The following is a 15,787-nucleotide window of genomic DNA, read 5'->3' on the forward strand; positions in this document are numbered from 1 at the left end:
TATCTGTGCAGAAGACATAGCCTTCTTAAGGAAATCTATATCCCAATTTTCTGAAATTAGTAAATAAACATGGTTATAAAAATGAGGTCTCCATCCCATCCAAAGAAATGCTGGTGCAGTAGTAGCAGAAATTCTGTTATTCCTTTAGGCTTAAAGGGTCAAACTGCATTAACTCTTTCCTATTCTTCATTAGTTTCATAAAAGTAGAGTCCATATGAAAAGTGTAGTACATTTGTTTTGATAATTAAGAACATCACCCAGTGCCTATGAGAGGCTCACAATCTGTTGACATATTATTAACAATTCAATCTTCAAATTTACTTGTAGCTTTCTAAAGAGAAAAAATATGCAAGTTCCTGGGTTTGTGTTCCATTTACCACATGAAGTGCAACATTAGCCTTTTAAGTCACTTTGCAAGGCTTCTGTGTGTTTGGTTAGGAGATCAATATAAGCACTCTCTCAGATGAGAAAAGAAGTCTTTTTTCATACCATTCACAAGGCTGGAGTGACCGAAAAGCTTGGAGGGAAGCATCCATCCCAGCAAAATCCCAAAATTTAACATCGTAGTCATATCCACCAGTTATCAAACGGGCACCAGAGGGATCCAATCCCAAAGCAGAAACCTATATACAAGATAAATAAATAAATAAATAAACATCCAACCTTTTTGTTTTTTTCTTTTCTACAGTTGTTCAGATGGCACCAAAATATAAAATATCATTAAATACACAGCGTAATAGTTTCTGACTCTTACACTTCAGCTATGTTTCGGTTTCGAATTCTCATCATCTTGCTAATGTACAATTAACATCATGTAAAAAGCGTATGGAAAATGACAGCAAAAAGTTACATAATCTGAAGACAACAGAATTAGGATAAGCTTCATTTGTCAGTAGACAACTGTGCCCTGCACAGACAACAGATGAAGATATGGCATTCAATATCCATCAGTGTAGAATCTGCACTATTGTAAAGACAGCTCATATGGGCATATACGCTCACTGGTTAAATATGACTTCTGAAGAATGAAAATAATGTAAAAAGTTGAAATTTAAATAGCACAAATTAAAAACTTATCATTTTAATTAAAATAGTCCAAGAAGCTTTCTAAATGCATTTATTTACCAAATTAGCTGCATAAAGCTACTAAATACTTGGAGGGAAGGGTAATCTCATTTGTAATCCTCAAATCAAAAGTTTGTTAAAATGGAGTTTTTAGCAAAAATTCTATTTTAAATCTCAATTTCAAGAACTCTTTCACAGCAATGTTCAAATCATTCTGTGTAGAAATGCTAACAATAGAGTGTAACAAAAGTACTTCATCAACTAAGCATTCCTTTAATTTACCTTCAAAAAACTTATTCTCTATTCAAAAATGATAATATCTACTACTATGATTTCAAGCATGAATACATGATTAGATCAACAACAAGCTCAAATAATAAAGAATGTAACTCCCCAAAATTTAGTTGTATAGATCAGATGGCATTGACAAGAGATGTCAAAAAAAATCCGAAAGAAAGAGCAAAGATGTTCAGTTTTATTCAACATTAAAATCAACCTGGGAATATTAAAACAAATGGAAATATTTTCTTGTAAAGAAAAAGCTCATATTAATCAGATCTAAATCATGTCTAGGTCTGAACCTTCTGAATTTAATTCCAATTTAACTTCCTTTAGGCATCCTTAGTTAGACAGACCACTGGTATAACAAAGACACCCGCAGGATTACTGTTATTAACCATAGGACAAAAACACAAGTGATCTCCCATAAATAAGATACATAATCATTAGATTCAGAAACACTTTAAAAAAAAAGGAAGGCAATCCTCAGCACAAGAAAGTAAAGTGAAGTAACAGAAAGAAATCGTTGAAGAAAATATCCTGAAATTGATTTAAAAAAATGAGCCAGAAAGTTTTAAGAAAAAAAATACATATATATTCCAAGAGCACTTATACTTTAGAACATTAATCAAAATAAATAAATAAATAAACAAACAAACAAAAAAACGAGCCAGAGCTGAACACACATTAAAAGAAAGGAAAGAGCAAAATGCAACTTTTGAAAGTAAGTGTAGTGCCTTCTAAGTATTTAAAATCAAAAAGTCCAGATATTCCTGCTTAAAAATTCTAATAATGTACATGCTGTTCTCTGTATATGCTCTGTATACATGAACAATCACTGTGATTCAATGCACACAGAATCGTCACGTCAAAAAACTTAGAGATGTATCAGTTGACCATACTTTTTTAAAGCTTTAGTCTGTACATGGGACTACTGAGACTTAGTTCCCACAAAACAGCTGTATGAAGAATGGAATTTTACAGGAGATATTCTCTTTTCAGTGTCCAAATCAGTAATTAACTAATAGAAAATAAAAGTTTCAATAAAAACATCAGTCAGGAACTGTCCATCTTAATGGATAAATTAAATTTGTTTTGCTAAAATTAAGGTTTTCTTAAGTGAAAGAGTGGGCTTTCTTGTTTCATGTACAAAAAGTTTGTTTACATATTCTTTATCAAAAACTAATTTCCAGTTGTCATCTCTTTAAGGATCATGCTGCTCCCACACTGTAATTGAAACATACAATGCCATGATATGGTTGTAGACAGCACCTTCAGAAAAAAAAAAAAAAAAAGATGTTGCAGAAGCAATGCCAACCACAACGTGCAGCAGATATGTTATTCTAGTTGTCCTGATTTGTTTTCAAAGTGTCCAGTTGAAGAGATCTTCTGCTTTAAGAGAAGATTCAAAACCATATTATTCTAAAGAATGTAAAGAAGCAACACGTAGGCAAGTTCAGCATTATCAATAATCTAATGAATATTTCCAAACAAATCCAGCTTTTCATTTCCCAGAACAAAATGTTTACACATACAACTTTGCGTAGTAAGAATGGGTTCAACTCCACTTACCATTTATGTCACAGTGACATGTTTGACTTATGAATGAAATAGATGCAATGCCTTGTGCGTTGCCAAAAAAATTGCCTCTGTTGTAATCTACATGCAAATTTAAAGCCTTGTTCATTTCATTCATGAGTTCTAACATGGACACTTCAGATGTCACACTAGACATCTTCAGATTAATCAGGAATACAAATCAACAGACTTAAGTATTTTATTCCATAATAACTACTATAGGAAGGAGCAGCTGCGATATGAGAAGTGATGCAGAAGTGATGCTGACTGCACACGGGATACATAATCAGAACTATTCCGAACAGTATGCTTTCTCTCACGTACCCACTATGTATCAAAAGTGTCAGGAGAAAAAAAACATATATATATCACTGGAGTTTCACTGGGAACAGTAACTCCTATTACACTGTACAAACAAGGCAAGTGGGAAATTAATCAGGTTTCTGGAAAGACTCTCCAGCTTGGGAAATCTTTTCTGAGACTTTTCAGCTGCACAGGAATACAGTCATCATCAAACCCAAAATCATTAGATTGAAGAGGTACAGATGGGACATAATGCTCAGAAATACTGTAGGAATACAATGAGAAGAATTTAAAATGTCAGTGGAATACACTGATATCAAGATATCAGGTTGTTCTCATCCTTATACAACTGTCATTTTATAGATGTGCAGTTTCATTATTAAAAAAAAAAGTCCTTCACAGAAGAGCTGTTTTTTTTCCAGTGATACATTTCATTCACTGCATCCAATCTAATTTAACTGTGCTATGCAGATCCACATTATAATTTGCCTCTGCTCTAGGTGATGACAGCTGCACTCTCATGAAGTCAAAAAACCTCAGAAGTCTTCCAAAACTCAAACTTCCCCCTTCTTAAAGCCCTTTAGTTAAAAATAACATGAGCTTCCACTTTGAAAAAAACAGTAAAAATAAAAACATTTACCAGTTTAATGCTGAGGAGAGAAGAAATCAAATTTACATAATAAAATTTTTTCCAGAAATGTATTCAAGAAACATACTACAGAAACAGTTATTGTAACAAGAAAAAATGGGAAGGCAGTTCGCCCTAGACTGCAAGGGATAGTAGGCAAAAAAATCACAAGCACCAAGTGTAAAAAAAATCTGCTCTACTTTTTTGGTTTTGGTTTTCAGTTTAATACATTATATCCTTTACAGAGTTTAAAATTCAGAGAGTATTTCTCTATTTCATTAATATCACACTTAATTTCTTTCCACCCACTACATGTGTATCATGTACTATGAGAATACACATGAGCATGCCTTATCGATTCTCCACACTCCAAGATACAGCATAACAAAGTTTGATGCAAGATTACTGAATAGGTGCTTCTGCAAATAACTATTTCTGAAAGCTTATTAAAACATTTGCTCTTCACTGATAAATTTAAATCTCTACTAAATTCCTTTTGAACATATATAAATAATAAAACAAGCCTTAAATTTAAAAGTTAACTTTTTTTTTGTTATAGATGTTAATTATTCACTAATTTTATGTAAAAAATATATTTTATATTACTGAATTTAAAACTATTAAATGTATAACTATGAGGACCACTCCAAAAGTAACGCGTCCTATTACACAATGTTGGCCCTTGACTTCAGAGAAGGATGCTGTGGTATGGCAGTAGAAGTTGAAGCTTTCCGCCGGTATCCTGTTACATGTTGTGGCAGTGAGACAGACAACAGCAGAGAGGCAGTTTGACATAAAGGCACCTAACATGGAAGAGCATGTGAAGCAAGAGCATGACATCAAATTCCTCTATGCTGAGAAGTGGCACCTATTGACATTCATTGACACTTGGTGAACACCCATGGAAACCAAACTGTGGATGTGAAAGGTGGGTGGGTGGTACGTTTCAACAGCAGGTCACCATGCTGGTGCAGATTGTTACAGGAGTAGCATGAAGGTTCTTGTTCAGTGCTGACAAAAATGCACAGGTGATGGTGTGCAAAACAGTGTTCTGCATCTGAGAAAGTGTTTTATCAAGCAGTGTTATAGTGCTGTTTGTATCTGTTGCATTTTCCATGGAAATAAATGCAGAGCAACCTGCATCTTTAATTACACAGAAATACATTTCCTCAGATTATTTAAAAACACGTGGAAATAGTGTTTTCTCAAAGGATTCAGTGTTTTATTTTTCTTGCCTACTCCTGCCCAGGACATTCTCAGGAATACTATCAGTGCCAATTCCAGTAACCAGCTAACAAAGCTTTCACAGTGATAAAAATAACAGGCACTCTAGTATTATTTTCTTGTTAAAACTTAAGTCATGGCCCAAAGTGAAGAAGATAAACAGTAGCAGCATGTTTTTTTATGACCTAAGAAGAACAAGGGGAAACGATCTGGAATGGATTCAAGGATAGTCAAGGGCAGAAAATATGTTTCATTCTATAGATTTTGGATCAATCAGCAAATAAAAACAGTTCAATTTGTGGCAAAAGATGAAAAAAATTGCCCAGAAATAAAAAAGTACAGTACAAAGAATACAAAGAAGCAATAATTCCAAGCCAGAGAGTGTGTTCTTTCAAAAAGTCAAGGAGCATTTTATATGAATCCCAGAAAAACATGTAGTTGGACAAGGAAAAATAAAATTTAAAGAAACTGAGGATGGCTTACTAAAGGCACTTAGCTTTTTAAAACAAATGAGGGAGATCTGTATTCAGCTACAAAGAGGTCATTTGCACCAATGATATCCATGTTGAAATGCCTGACAAGCCAAACAAAGATCTGTGCCTAGGCTAGAAATGTATGAATGATATTCTAGACTTGAAGAGAAACTGTAACAATTGGAGAGGACACATTTAACATAAAGGACCAAAAAAAAAAAAAAAAGAGACAACAGTTCAGTTAAATGAAGTAGCAGAAAGAGAAGTAGTAGTTATAAAACACATCTTAATTGCAGTAAGAAAAGAGCTAGACTGAAACAACAAACGAAGAAAAAAGAATTAGCTTCTCATTCTTCAGCTGACATTAAGTATTCATAAAATCAATTTCGCAGATTTGCACAGTGTTGAAAAAAAAGTGTTGAAACTGTGTTAGCCACTTACAGTTTTTGTCCCATGCTGGAGTGTAATTTCATGAGAATCTGGAATTTTCTTAATAGGGTTCTATTAAGAAGAAAAAAGAAAATGTATGTCCATGAAAACAGTGCTATGATAAACAAAACAACACCATTATATATATATACATACACAAACATAAAGGTAAGAAATATTTCCCTTGCAGCAGCCAAAATCTGAGAAGGGGAAAAAGGAAATATTGGAAATGAGAAACTGATTCCCGTTTTGTGTTTTCATAAAAATATAAGGAATGAGTAAAAGGAAAAACAGGAGAAAAAAAAAAAGACCAACAAAAACTCCAATAAAGAATGAGAACAGTACAAATTTTCCTGTTTCTCCTGTTCAAAAAACATTAAAATTCTCTTAAATCATTAATATCATTTGATCTTGAATTGTTATTAAATCAATCTATCATATTATACAATAATCTTTCAAATACTAGGAATCTATGAAGTTAATGAAATTAAGGAAAAAATCTATAATTTATTACACAAGATAAATTTTCTATGTTTTGTTAAGATCATGGATTGGCTTCCATTATTTTCTCTTCTGTGGCAATATAATATAATAGATTATAATTATATACTTACATATTCATAATTATACTTTATATTATATAATTATATAATTATATGATTTATTATTTTATAATTATGTATTATAATACTATAATTACAAAATTACATATATTATAATAATATAATACTTTTCTCTTTATAAAAATACACAGATTGAAGGAAATTACAGGTTAAATCATCACACCAACATCTGTAATTATATGAAAATTGTTAATTTACTGAGAAAGAAGCGTATTAGAAGCACTTCAGTGACTGGAAGGTTCTACAAATTCCATGTGAATCGTTACTCTAAAACACTCATTTGCCAAGTACCACTAAGTTTTCTAAAACATGCAGAAGCCATTATTTGATGCCAGAAATTTGTCAGTTTGATACCAGACATTTTCCTTATCCACATCTGCCAATTCCTACCTTTTTTTCATTCTTCAGCAGATATTCTCAATGACACTATGCACTCTTCAACAGCCATTTTCTTCTCCCATACTATCAGCTTTATTTTGCTAATAAAACAAACTTTCTCAGTCTTTAATTTAGCCAAATCTACCCTTCCTTTATCTTTGCCTCTTGCCACAAACAACAACCCTTTTTCTCAAACCAACTGTATGGTTCTTGTCTCCTTTCACAAACACACAGAGATAAGGGAGCAGAATATTCGTGCCATGTGTATTTACATTCACAGCATACGCACATCTTTGACAGTCACAAGTACTTGAAAGAAACTCTTGTGCTAGCATGGAAATCTTATGCATGCAATTAAAAAAATATATATATATATATTCTCATGGGACTGCGGGTGCACAGCAAGACTGAAGAGCCAACAGAAAAGGCTGAAAAATACATAAGAAAAGATGCATGGGTTTTGTGAATCAAAGGGTTACATAAAAACTTCATCCACTGCTTCAAAGAAAAACAACATAGTAGTCATTATTCTCATTTCAATCCACAAAGCTTTTATTAGTACTATGTCAGAACTACTTTTAATTTTGAGAGTATCTTAACTAATTTAAGAGTTATTTCACTAATTTAAACAAAAAATTCTTCTGAATATCTATATTACAAATAAAGCAGCTAAGAGCACCATTCCAGACAGAGACTAAACCATCTACAACAGCAAGTGACAAGCTCAACTGTTTTCCGTCAAATGCTTTATACTTTAGGCCAACTTAAATGTATTTTAATGGTTTACATGTATTTCACTAAAATACCACAGAACTACTACGAAATAACAACTAAAAAATAAACCAAATTCAAATAATCCTTTAGACATAACTCCTCCAGAAGAAGAAACAAAATATGCTATAACAAACTTACTTAATTTCTAGCTTCTTCAGGTGACAATAATCACAATCCTTTTAATTAGAAGAGACAAATACATAAAAATATTTATGCTGTACAGTGAACCCACACTGAACACAGTTTTAGCTTATTATCTTTAAGAGAGAAAAACAGTTACGAATACATTCTGTCACCTGATAAATTAAATAGCTTGAGCTTGATAGTCAGACATTTGGAGAGAGCTACAGTGTCCAAGAGATACCTGACAGTTAACCGTACTGCTCAGACTACTCAAAACAAAAACTAAGATAACAACCTCCAGAAAAGTATCTTGGCATAACATCTCCAAATCAGCCAAACATTTATATAAAACAATATCATCTGTTCTATTTTAGTAACTCTGAACTTCCTAAATTACTGCAAATAAAATAAATATCTCTAATCTAATATAACAAATGCCTATATATAAGCACAGAGATTAGGTACAACTACCAGTTTTCCAGCTGTTACATTTCAAAGAATAAGTAATCCTAAAAATCAGAATCCTAAGGAGAAAGAAAAATATATATAGATACATAGATAGATTCAGATATATACACCTCTAATGCTGATTTGAACATAAGTATGCCAAAAATATTGGGTTATTACTTTAAGTCTGAAAAACTATAGACTGAATAACTGCATAACTAAACAGGTAAAGATTGCCTCTAGTTGTTATGGAAAATGTTTATGGAATTATATAGAAATACAGAATCACAGAAACATAGAAACACCAAGGTTGGAAAAGATCCACAGGATCACCCAGTCCAACCATCTGCCCATCACCAGTAGTTCCCACTAAACCATGTCCCTCAACACAACATCCAAACGTTCCTTGAACACCTCCATGGTTGGTGACTCCACCACCTCCCTGAGCAGCCCATTCCACTGCCTGACCACTCTTTCAGACAAGCAGTATTTCCTAACGCCCAGCCTAAATCTCCCATGGTGCAGCTTGAAGCCATTCCCTCCAGTCCTATCACCAGTTACACGAGAGAAGAGCCCGACCCCCAGCTCACTAGAGCCTCCTTCAGGTAGTTATGGAGAGCAGTAAGGTCTCCCCTGAGCCTCCTCTTCTCCAGACTGAACAATCCCAGCTCCTTCAGCTGCTCCTCATAAGCCCTGTGCTCCAGACCCCTCACCAGCTGTGTTGCCCGTCTTTGAACCCGCTCCAGGGCCTCAATGTCTTTCTTGCAGTGGGGGGCCCAAAACTGGACACAGTACTGGAAGTGCAACGTCATCAGAGCTGAGTACAGGGGGACAATCACTGCCCTGTCTCCGCTGGCAGCACTGTTTCTGATGCAAGCCAGGATGCCATTGGCCTTCTTGGCCACCTGGGCTCACTGCTGGCTCGTGTTCAGCCCAGCATCAATCGATAGCCCCAGGTCCATTTCCTCTACACAGTCTTCCAGTCGTTCTGCCCCAAGCCTGCAGTGTTACCTGGAGTTGTTGTGGCCAAAGTGCAGAACCAGCATTTGGCCTTGTTGAACCTCATCCCATGGGCTTCAGCCCAGCTCTCCAGCCTGTCCAGATCCCTCTGTAGGGCCTCGCTACCCCCAGGCAGATCAATGCTTTCAGCCAACTTGCTGTCATCTGCACACTTACTGAGGGTGCACTCAATGCCCTCATCCAGGTCATCAATAAAGATAAAATGAAGTATTTACAGGATTATTGTTTTTTTGTTGTTGCTGTTATTGTTCCTTTTGAGAGCTTTCTTATCAAACAATACTTGGAAAATACAAATACACCTGTAGAAACTGCATGCTGAAACTATGTCCGGGTCCCCAGCATCTCTTGAGAAAAAAGGAAAGGAAAACAAAAAAGAAACAATTCAATAATGCAGGTCAAAACAGGTGAAAAAATGGACACATCAAGAAAAAATTAGTTAAAATCTAGATTTCTACATTCTACAGCAAATCCTTCTATATCCTCAGTGATATCCTCTATCAATAGGCAATAAACATCACAGGGGGTTGGCAGAAGACAGAGAGATTGAAGAACTGGGAAAAGAATCAGCCAGTCCTTATGTAATAAATCAAATGTTTGGCTTGAGGCAAAAGTTCGGGCCCACAGAAAAAGAATGGGAAAAAAAAAGGAAAGCCACTATGTCATATTAAGATGATGAACTTAAAATTAATGCACACCTCAGATGTAACTATCTGTTAGCCTTGCTAATAATTTGACAATTCGGAAGTCATTTTCAAAGTCTGAAAAATTAGATTATGTTCCCTGACTTAAAATAGATAAAAGACAATCAAAAGTAAAATGTAAATTCCACAATGTCCTGAAATGACTTATCTTTTCACAGTCAAATCAGAGAGGGGCAGAATGATGAAAGTATGCCTAAAAACACCTGTATTGCTTTGTTTCCAGTGACCTGCATTTCATTAAGTGGAAACTGTCCTGTGTGAAAGAAAATTCAAAGCTCTAGGTAATTTTTCACACAACAGATCCTTAAATAAGAACATTTCTGTGCACTCACAAGACTACAGTCTAGCAGAAAAAACAATTTCTTTTTTTTGACTGCGCTGGGAACTGTCCCTAGATTCTAGGATTGAGGATCCTGCTTTCCTCAAGGATTTCAGGATCAGATGTTGCCCTGGAAGCAAACGTAACAGTCCTCATTTGGATAGCGCTTATGTTCTTAGAACTCCCCCAGGATGCTGACTGATTAGAAAATTGAAGAGACTTTCCACTGCAGTAACAGAACTACGGTACAGCATGAAGGAAAAATCTGCATTAACTATAATCTGTTAAAATAAATGTAAGTACTTCCCATGTCTTGAGCAGGGGAAGAGGATAAAGCAGGCTCGGCTATACTTAACTTTGAATATCTTAAGCACTATACTAAAAAAGTCCTTCCTGATTGATTTCATCCATCAGAAATGTACAAACATCCACTTCCCACTCACTTGGGTCCCTGGTTTGGTACACACATCTGGCAGATGCTGTCTGCTTATGGACTGGAGTGAAGAAAAGAAGGCATGAACTATATAGAGATTTCTCCATTTCCGGCAACATTTTAAATTTCAGAAAGCAAACAGAAAAATGGTCTGAGATAGAAGATTGCTGCCTAGCTAAATGAGGGACAGAACAACAGGATTATGGGCAGTAGAAACTGGGCAGTAGCTGGTGGAGTGAGAAGGTGGTGACAAAAAAACCTTTACATCAAATGATGTCAGAATGACCTTAATTGACAGCTAAGTAGCAGCAGTTAAAAGTCTCAATGGAAGGACTTCCTGCAGAAAGTCACGTCTTAAACGTTTTGAAACCCACAAAGGAAAAAAAATAACCTAGCATTTAAAAAATAAAAAATAAAAATAAAAATAAAAAAACTTAAAAACATTTTAAAATAAACTTAGCATTTCAAACATTTTGTTAAAATATCATGTTTATGTTTTGAGTTTTGTTTTTATTAAAGCCTACTCTCCTCCTCTCTAGAAGGGTTGAATTGCATGGAAAAGCAAAAGCCACTCTGCTGGATCATGAGCAGGCAGGTCTGAATGCCTTTTGAGGCCTTCCACTCTAAACTTTAGAATGCAGGTAGGCAGTACTGAAATCTTGCTCCCTATAAGCAGACAAGAATATTTCTATGTTTCCATTCCGCCCTTAAGAATACAAAGTAGTAAGTATAATTAGTGATAAGAGTAATTAAAAGGAGAAATGCGTCTCCTAATGAAATATTCATGCTGTAAATTATGTAACATCTGGAAAGAAGATGTACTTAAATTTTATGAATAAAGAAAGTGTGCAGATTCATCATCAATAACCACAAGAGAAAGAATGGGATATGTGACGTAGGAATTCCTACATGGGAGAGGCACATAAGCTCTTCAGTCTACAGGGGTTGAAAAGAACAACACAAAAAGCCATTGCATTGTGCAGAAATAACTGCCACTCTATCCAGGCACAGGGATACACTGATCCAAATGATGGAAGGTTTTATTTGCTGTTACACAATAATTACTGTATTGAATGTGTCCAGTTCACAAGTCAAAGTATCTCTGAAATATCACCTAAAAAACAACCCAAGTTTCCTTCCAGGGGAAAAAAAAGTGACAAAAATCCACCACGCTTAACAGGGAGACACTTGTAATTCTTTTTTTCTACTTTGCCTCTAACTTAACTGATTCTATATATTAGTTAATGGGTGAAATTCAAGAAACAAGTCTAGAGATGAACAGGAAAACAGCATCTTGCTCCATCCTTCAACACAAAGTCTTGAAATGTCATCAGAAAGAGACAAAAAGGGTGTTAGAGGGAGTTTTTCATAGATCTGGAAGAAAACATGCCTCATTCCTCCTTTCAGTCTAGAACAATACTTCAAGCTGTTCAGCACCTAGCTGAATTTTCCATGACAGCAGTAAAAGCTGAAGAGAGTAATAACAGTTTAAACTGCCTTTTTTGTTTTCCTGTTTATCTTATATTTTTTTAATAAATAAACACCGCGATGTTCATGCTTTGTTTCACAAGTTATTCTGCAGGCACTGATTAAAACCATACTACTTGTAAAATGGAAGTTTTTCCAAGTCAATTTTCCATTATTTTCCTCTGTATCTTACATTGAAAATAATGGTCTAAGATGTATAATAAAGATGCATAAAAGCATACTCAAGAAAAAGACAGAAGGATAAAAAGATGAAAAATTCAATGTGAGAGATGTGCAAGATGTTGTGTTGCAGCAATAGGAAACCAATGGTTTCTGGCTTCTAAAAATTATTATCCACAAACTTGCATGCATTAAGGAAGCATTCAAATATGAGATGACATTTCAACACTTCTTAATTTCCTTTCTTTTAGGTGTCAGAGATGTTTTCTGATGCCAACTTACACGCTATTAAATTCACTTTGGCCCAGATTCATATAATTAGGTTTACAAACGTGATGCATCTAAATACGGAAAACATTTACCTCAGATTTCCCATGCAATTTCAAAAACAAACAACTAACTCCAGAAGAAGAATCAATATATCAAAAACATGGGTCATCTGAAGACCTCTCTTCTTCATGAACTATTCATATACAGGGCATGTACAGGGAAAATGCAGGAAAATACAGGGAAAATCTTCACGGAAACTCCTATGAGAGATGTTTTGATTTGGTTAGATTAATCAGTGTGCGTTTATTGCCTAAAATTTTGGCCTGAAAAAGACAAAGAAAAATGAAAATATTATGGAAAACAAGAGGATACACACAAACACTGCTATGAATCATTTTGGTCAATATTCCCATGGAACACCAACCATATCTGTTACTATTTCAGTAAAACATGGCTAACTCCTAACTTCATGACAACTGAATGGAATTTCAAAACGAACAGTAATATTAGAAGGGTCCAATGCTATGTCCCCCCTTACTGCTCTGCATTTGAGTAACACCTAAACAGCACAATACTTCCCATCTACATTTAAGTATAGGAAGACTGAGGAAAGATTATTCTTTTCTTTACCAAAACACATCACTTCAGGCTGCTTTCAAAAAATTAAGGAAATTTATCTATTTAAATGGCTGCTTCCTAACGTGTACAGGAAGTAAGTGGATTTACTCAATATGTAAACGGTACCGTGGCTAGCTTCTCTCAACATTTTCTAATTCACAGTCTCATGACTTTTTTTCCTGTGATCTGAACCAGAATGTTTTGTCAGGTTTAACAAGCAAAGAAAAAAAAAATCTTCATTCCAACATATGGCTTCTTAAAAAAACAAATTCATAACATCATTATATGTCAGACACAATATATTTTATTAGATGATGGGTCATATGGTAATTCAGAGAAAGTTCCCAGACACAATAGGTAACATGAATTAAATCTCTTTTTTTGTGCTATTTAGTAGAATTTTTCCTTATTGAAGGTCTCTAGTGGCCTAAAAATTTACAAAAGGTATAGCAATTAGAGAGCCTCAGCACAGCTGGCAATTTTTTATTTTACTTTTTAAAATATAAACATCATACTTCTGAAGTACACCAAAGTCTGTCTGATCTTTCTCCTGGGAGTTCTAGATAAATTTCAGGAGGTTGCTATTTTTCACCTACATTCTAAAGCCCCATTCAGATAACTTCTAAATTAGTAACAAGTCGTTGATTTATGAAACCCAAGTTTATATTAATATTTATGTCCTGGGAATTGTTCTTACAAGACATACAAGAAAGATTCTCTTGAGCTTTTTCCAAACCAAGTTGTAATCACTGATAGAGCTGATTTAAATCTAAAATTGCTTGCAATAATTCAAGTTTCCTTTGCAGTTTCTGGGAGAGAAATTTACTTAAGCACATTTTTTTCATATTCCAGATATGTTATATTCCACTTACATAACTAACTGCTTATTTCATCTTTATCATCTCAGTTTCAAATATGCATAAATCCAATACTTCTTTTTTGCTAGAACACTATGCAGAACTGCCATATGCCACCAAAAAACACCCATGTTCTAACAAGACAATTTTTCTTACAGCAGTAAGATACAGAAAATGACTGCTGTGTAGAGCATGAAAGAAAATATTGGTGTTTTCAGTCAGATATAACCCCTAATATTGCTTTTTAGAGCTGGATAGATTATTTTGCTTTGAACTAAAGGGATGCATTCATTTATTAAGAAACAGTAGAACTGCACAGAAGCCACAGATCCGCTGACAATAAGAACAAACACACACAAAATCTATTCTCTGTTCTGAAAGCTTTGCTCATTCTGGCCGGTAACAGAATAGCAGGTAAATTCTACAATCCCAAAGGAAAATCATTGCAAATTTTCATCTATTTAAAGTATCAAATGTTTAGTTTAGATGCAAACCAGGCTCATTTTGGCATTCATATATATCACAGCAACTTTTATCTGAACATAGCGTCCCACTTACAAAAGTTGGTGACACCATTAATCTTTCATAATTGATTCAGCAAAAGACAGTTTTAGTTACATATGCTTCTACGGAAGTACATTAAAACAATATATGCAGTAGCATATGTAGTTGTTTCTTTTGCAAGTTTCATAAAGCAGTGGAGTTAAGCCCATCAGCAACTCAAACCCTCTAAGCTTTCATTTTAGACTCATGAAAACCTGAAAAGCCAAAACAAGCAATCCATGTTCCTTTTACAGCTGTTATGCCTGAAACGTACGTGGAAATTCTTACAGTGGAAATAAAATACACTTTTCCTCTAAACAAGAAAGACGCTGATGTTCACTTTCTGTGATCACACTCGCATAGTCTCAAAAACATCCCAGTGACACTAATAAAAACCTCTACACCAGAACAATGGCTAACAAATTAGTGAGCCATCTCCCAAACTACACAGATTTTAATCCATCAAAATTAAAACGATACATGATTTAGGTATAGACCAATCTATGACCTCTAACTTCATGCAATTTATTTCATTCCTGCACACCCTGGTTTCCTCATCTGTAAAACTTGAATAAATAATATATATCATGAAGAATCTGCTATAAGGGTTTATTCAGCAATGCTGATGAAGTTCATCAAGGTCCTCAGGGATCCTGTTATTCTTAGCAAACACACTACAGTCAGCAAAAACTAAACAATCACATCTCTAGAGAGAAAGAGTTGTCCACAGATTCTACTTTTCAACAGTTCTCTGATTCTGATTGTAAAAAGGTGTTCGCTCAAATGTTTACTCTGAGAAATATACGTAAAGAAAAAAAAAAAGGAAAAAGGAAAAAAGACAAAATTATGCACATTGTCTCAATTGGTGACAAACATCTCAGTTATCTAGAAACTTACTAATCAATTAGGATAAAGAACTAAAATCAAGGTAGAGGGAAAATGATCAGATAAGTCATGCAAAGAAGATCTACAACCACAGGGTAGGGATAGGAGAGGTGGGAGTTAAAAATTACAGTATGTCTAAGTTACTGCAGGAAGGAAGGACAATTTCCTAT

General features: G+C 34.6%; 1 protein-coding gene across 1 annotated transcript in view; it reads right to left on the reverse strand.

Moving 5' to 3' along the window:
- Nucleotides 1-15,787, reverse strand: part of WDR70 (WD repeat domain 70) — a gene marked incomplete at both ends in the record, with an annotated part of 144,152 nt that overhangs the window by 98,936 nt on the left and 29,429 nt on the right. Inside the window, 2 exons of the mRNA XM_079548964.1 lie at nt 490-623; nt 5,992-6,051. Coding sequence (XP_079405090.1) covers nt 490-623; nt 5,992-6,051 — 194 coding nt within the window. The remainder of the gene's footprint in view (nt 1-489; nt 624-5,991; nt 6,052-15,787) is intronic.

Source organism: Tetrao urogallus, assembly GCF_951394365.1.
Source record: "Tetrao urogallus genome assembly, chromosome: Z".
In the NCBI taxonomy this organism is placed as follows: Eukaryota; Metazoa; Chordata; class Aves; order Galliformes; family Phasianidae; genus Tetrao; species Tetrao urogallus.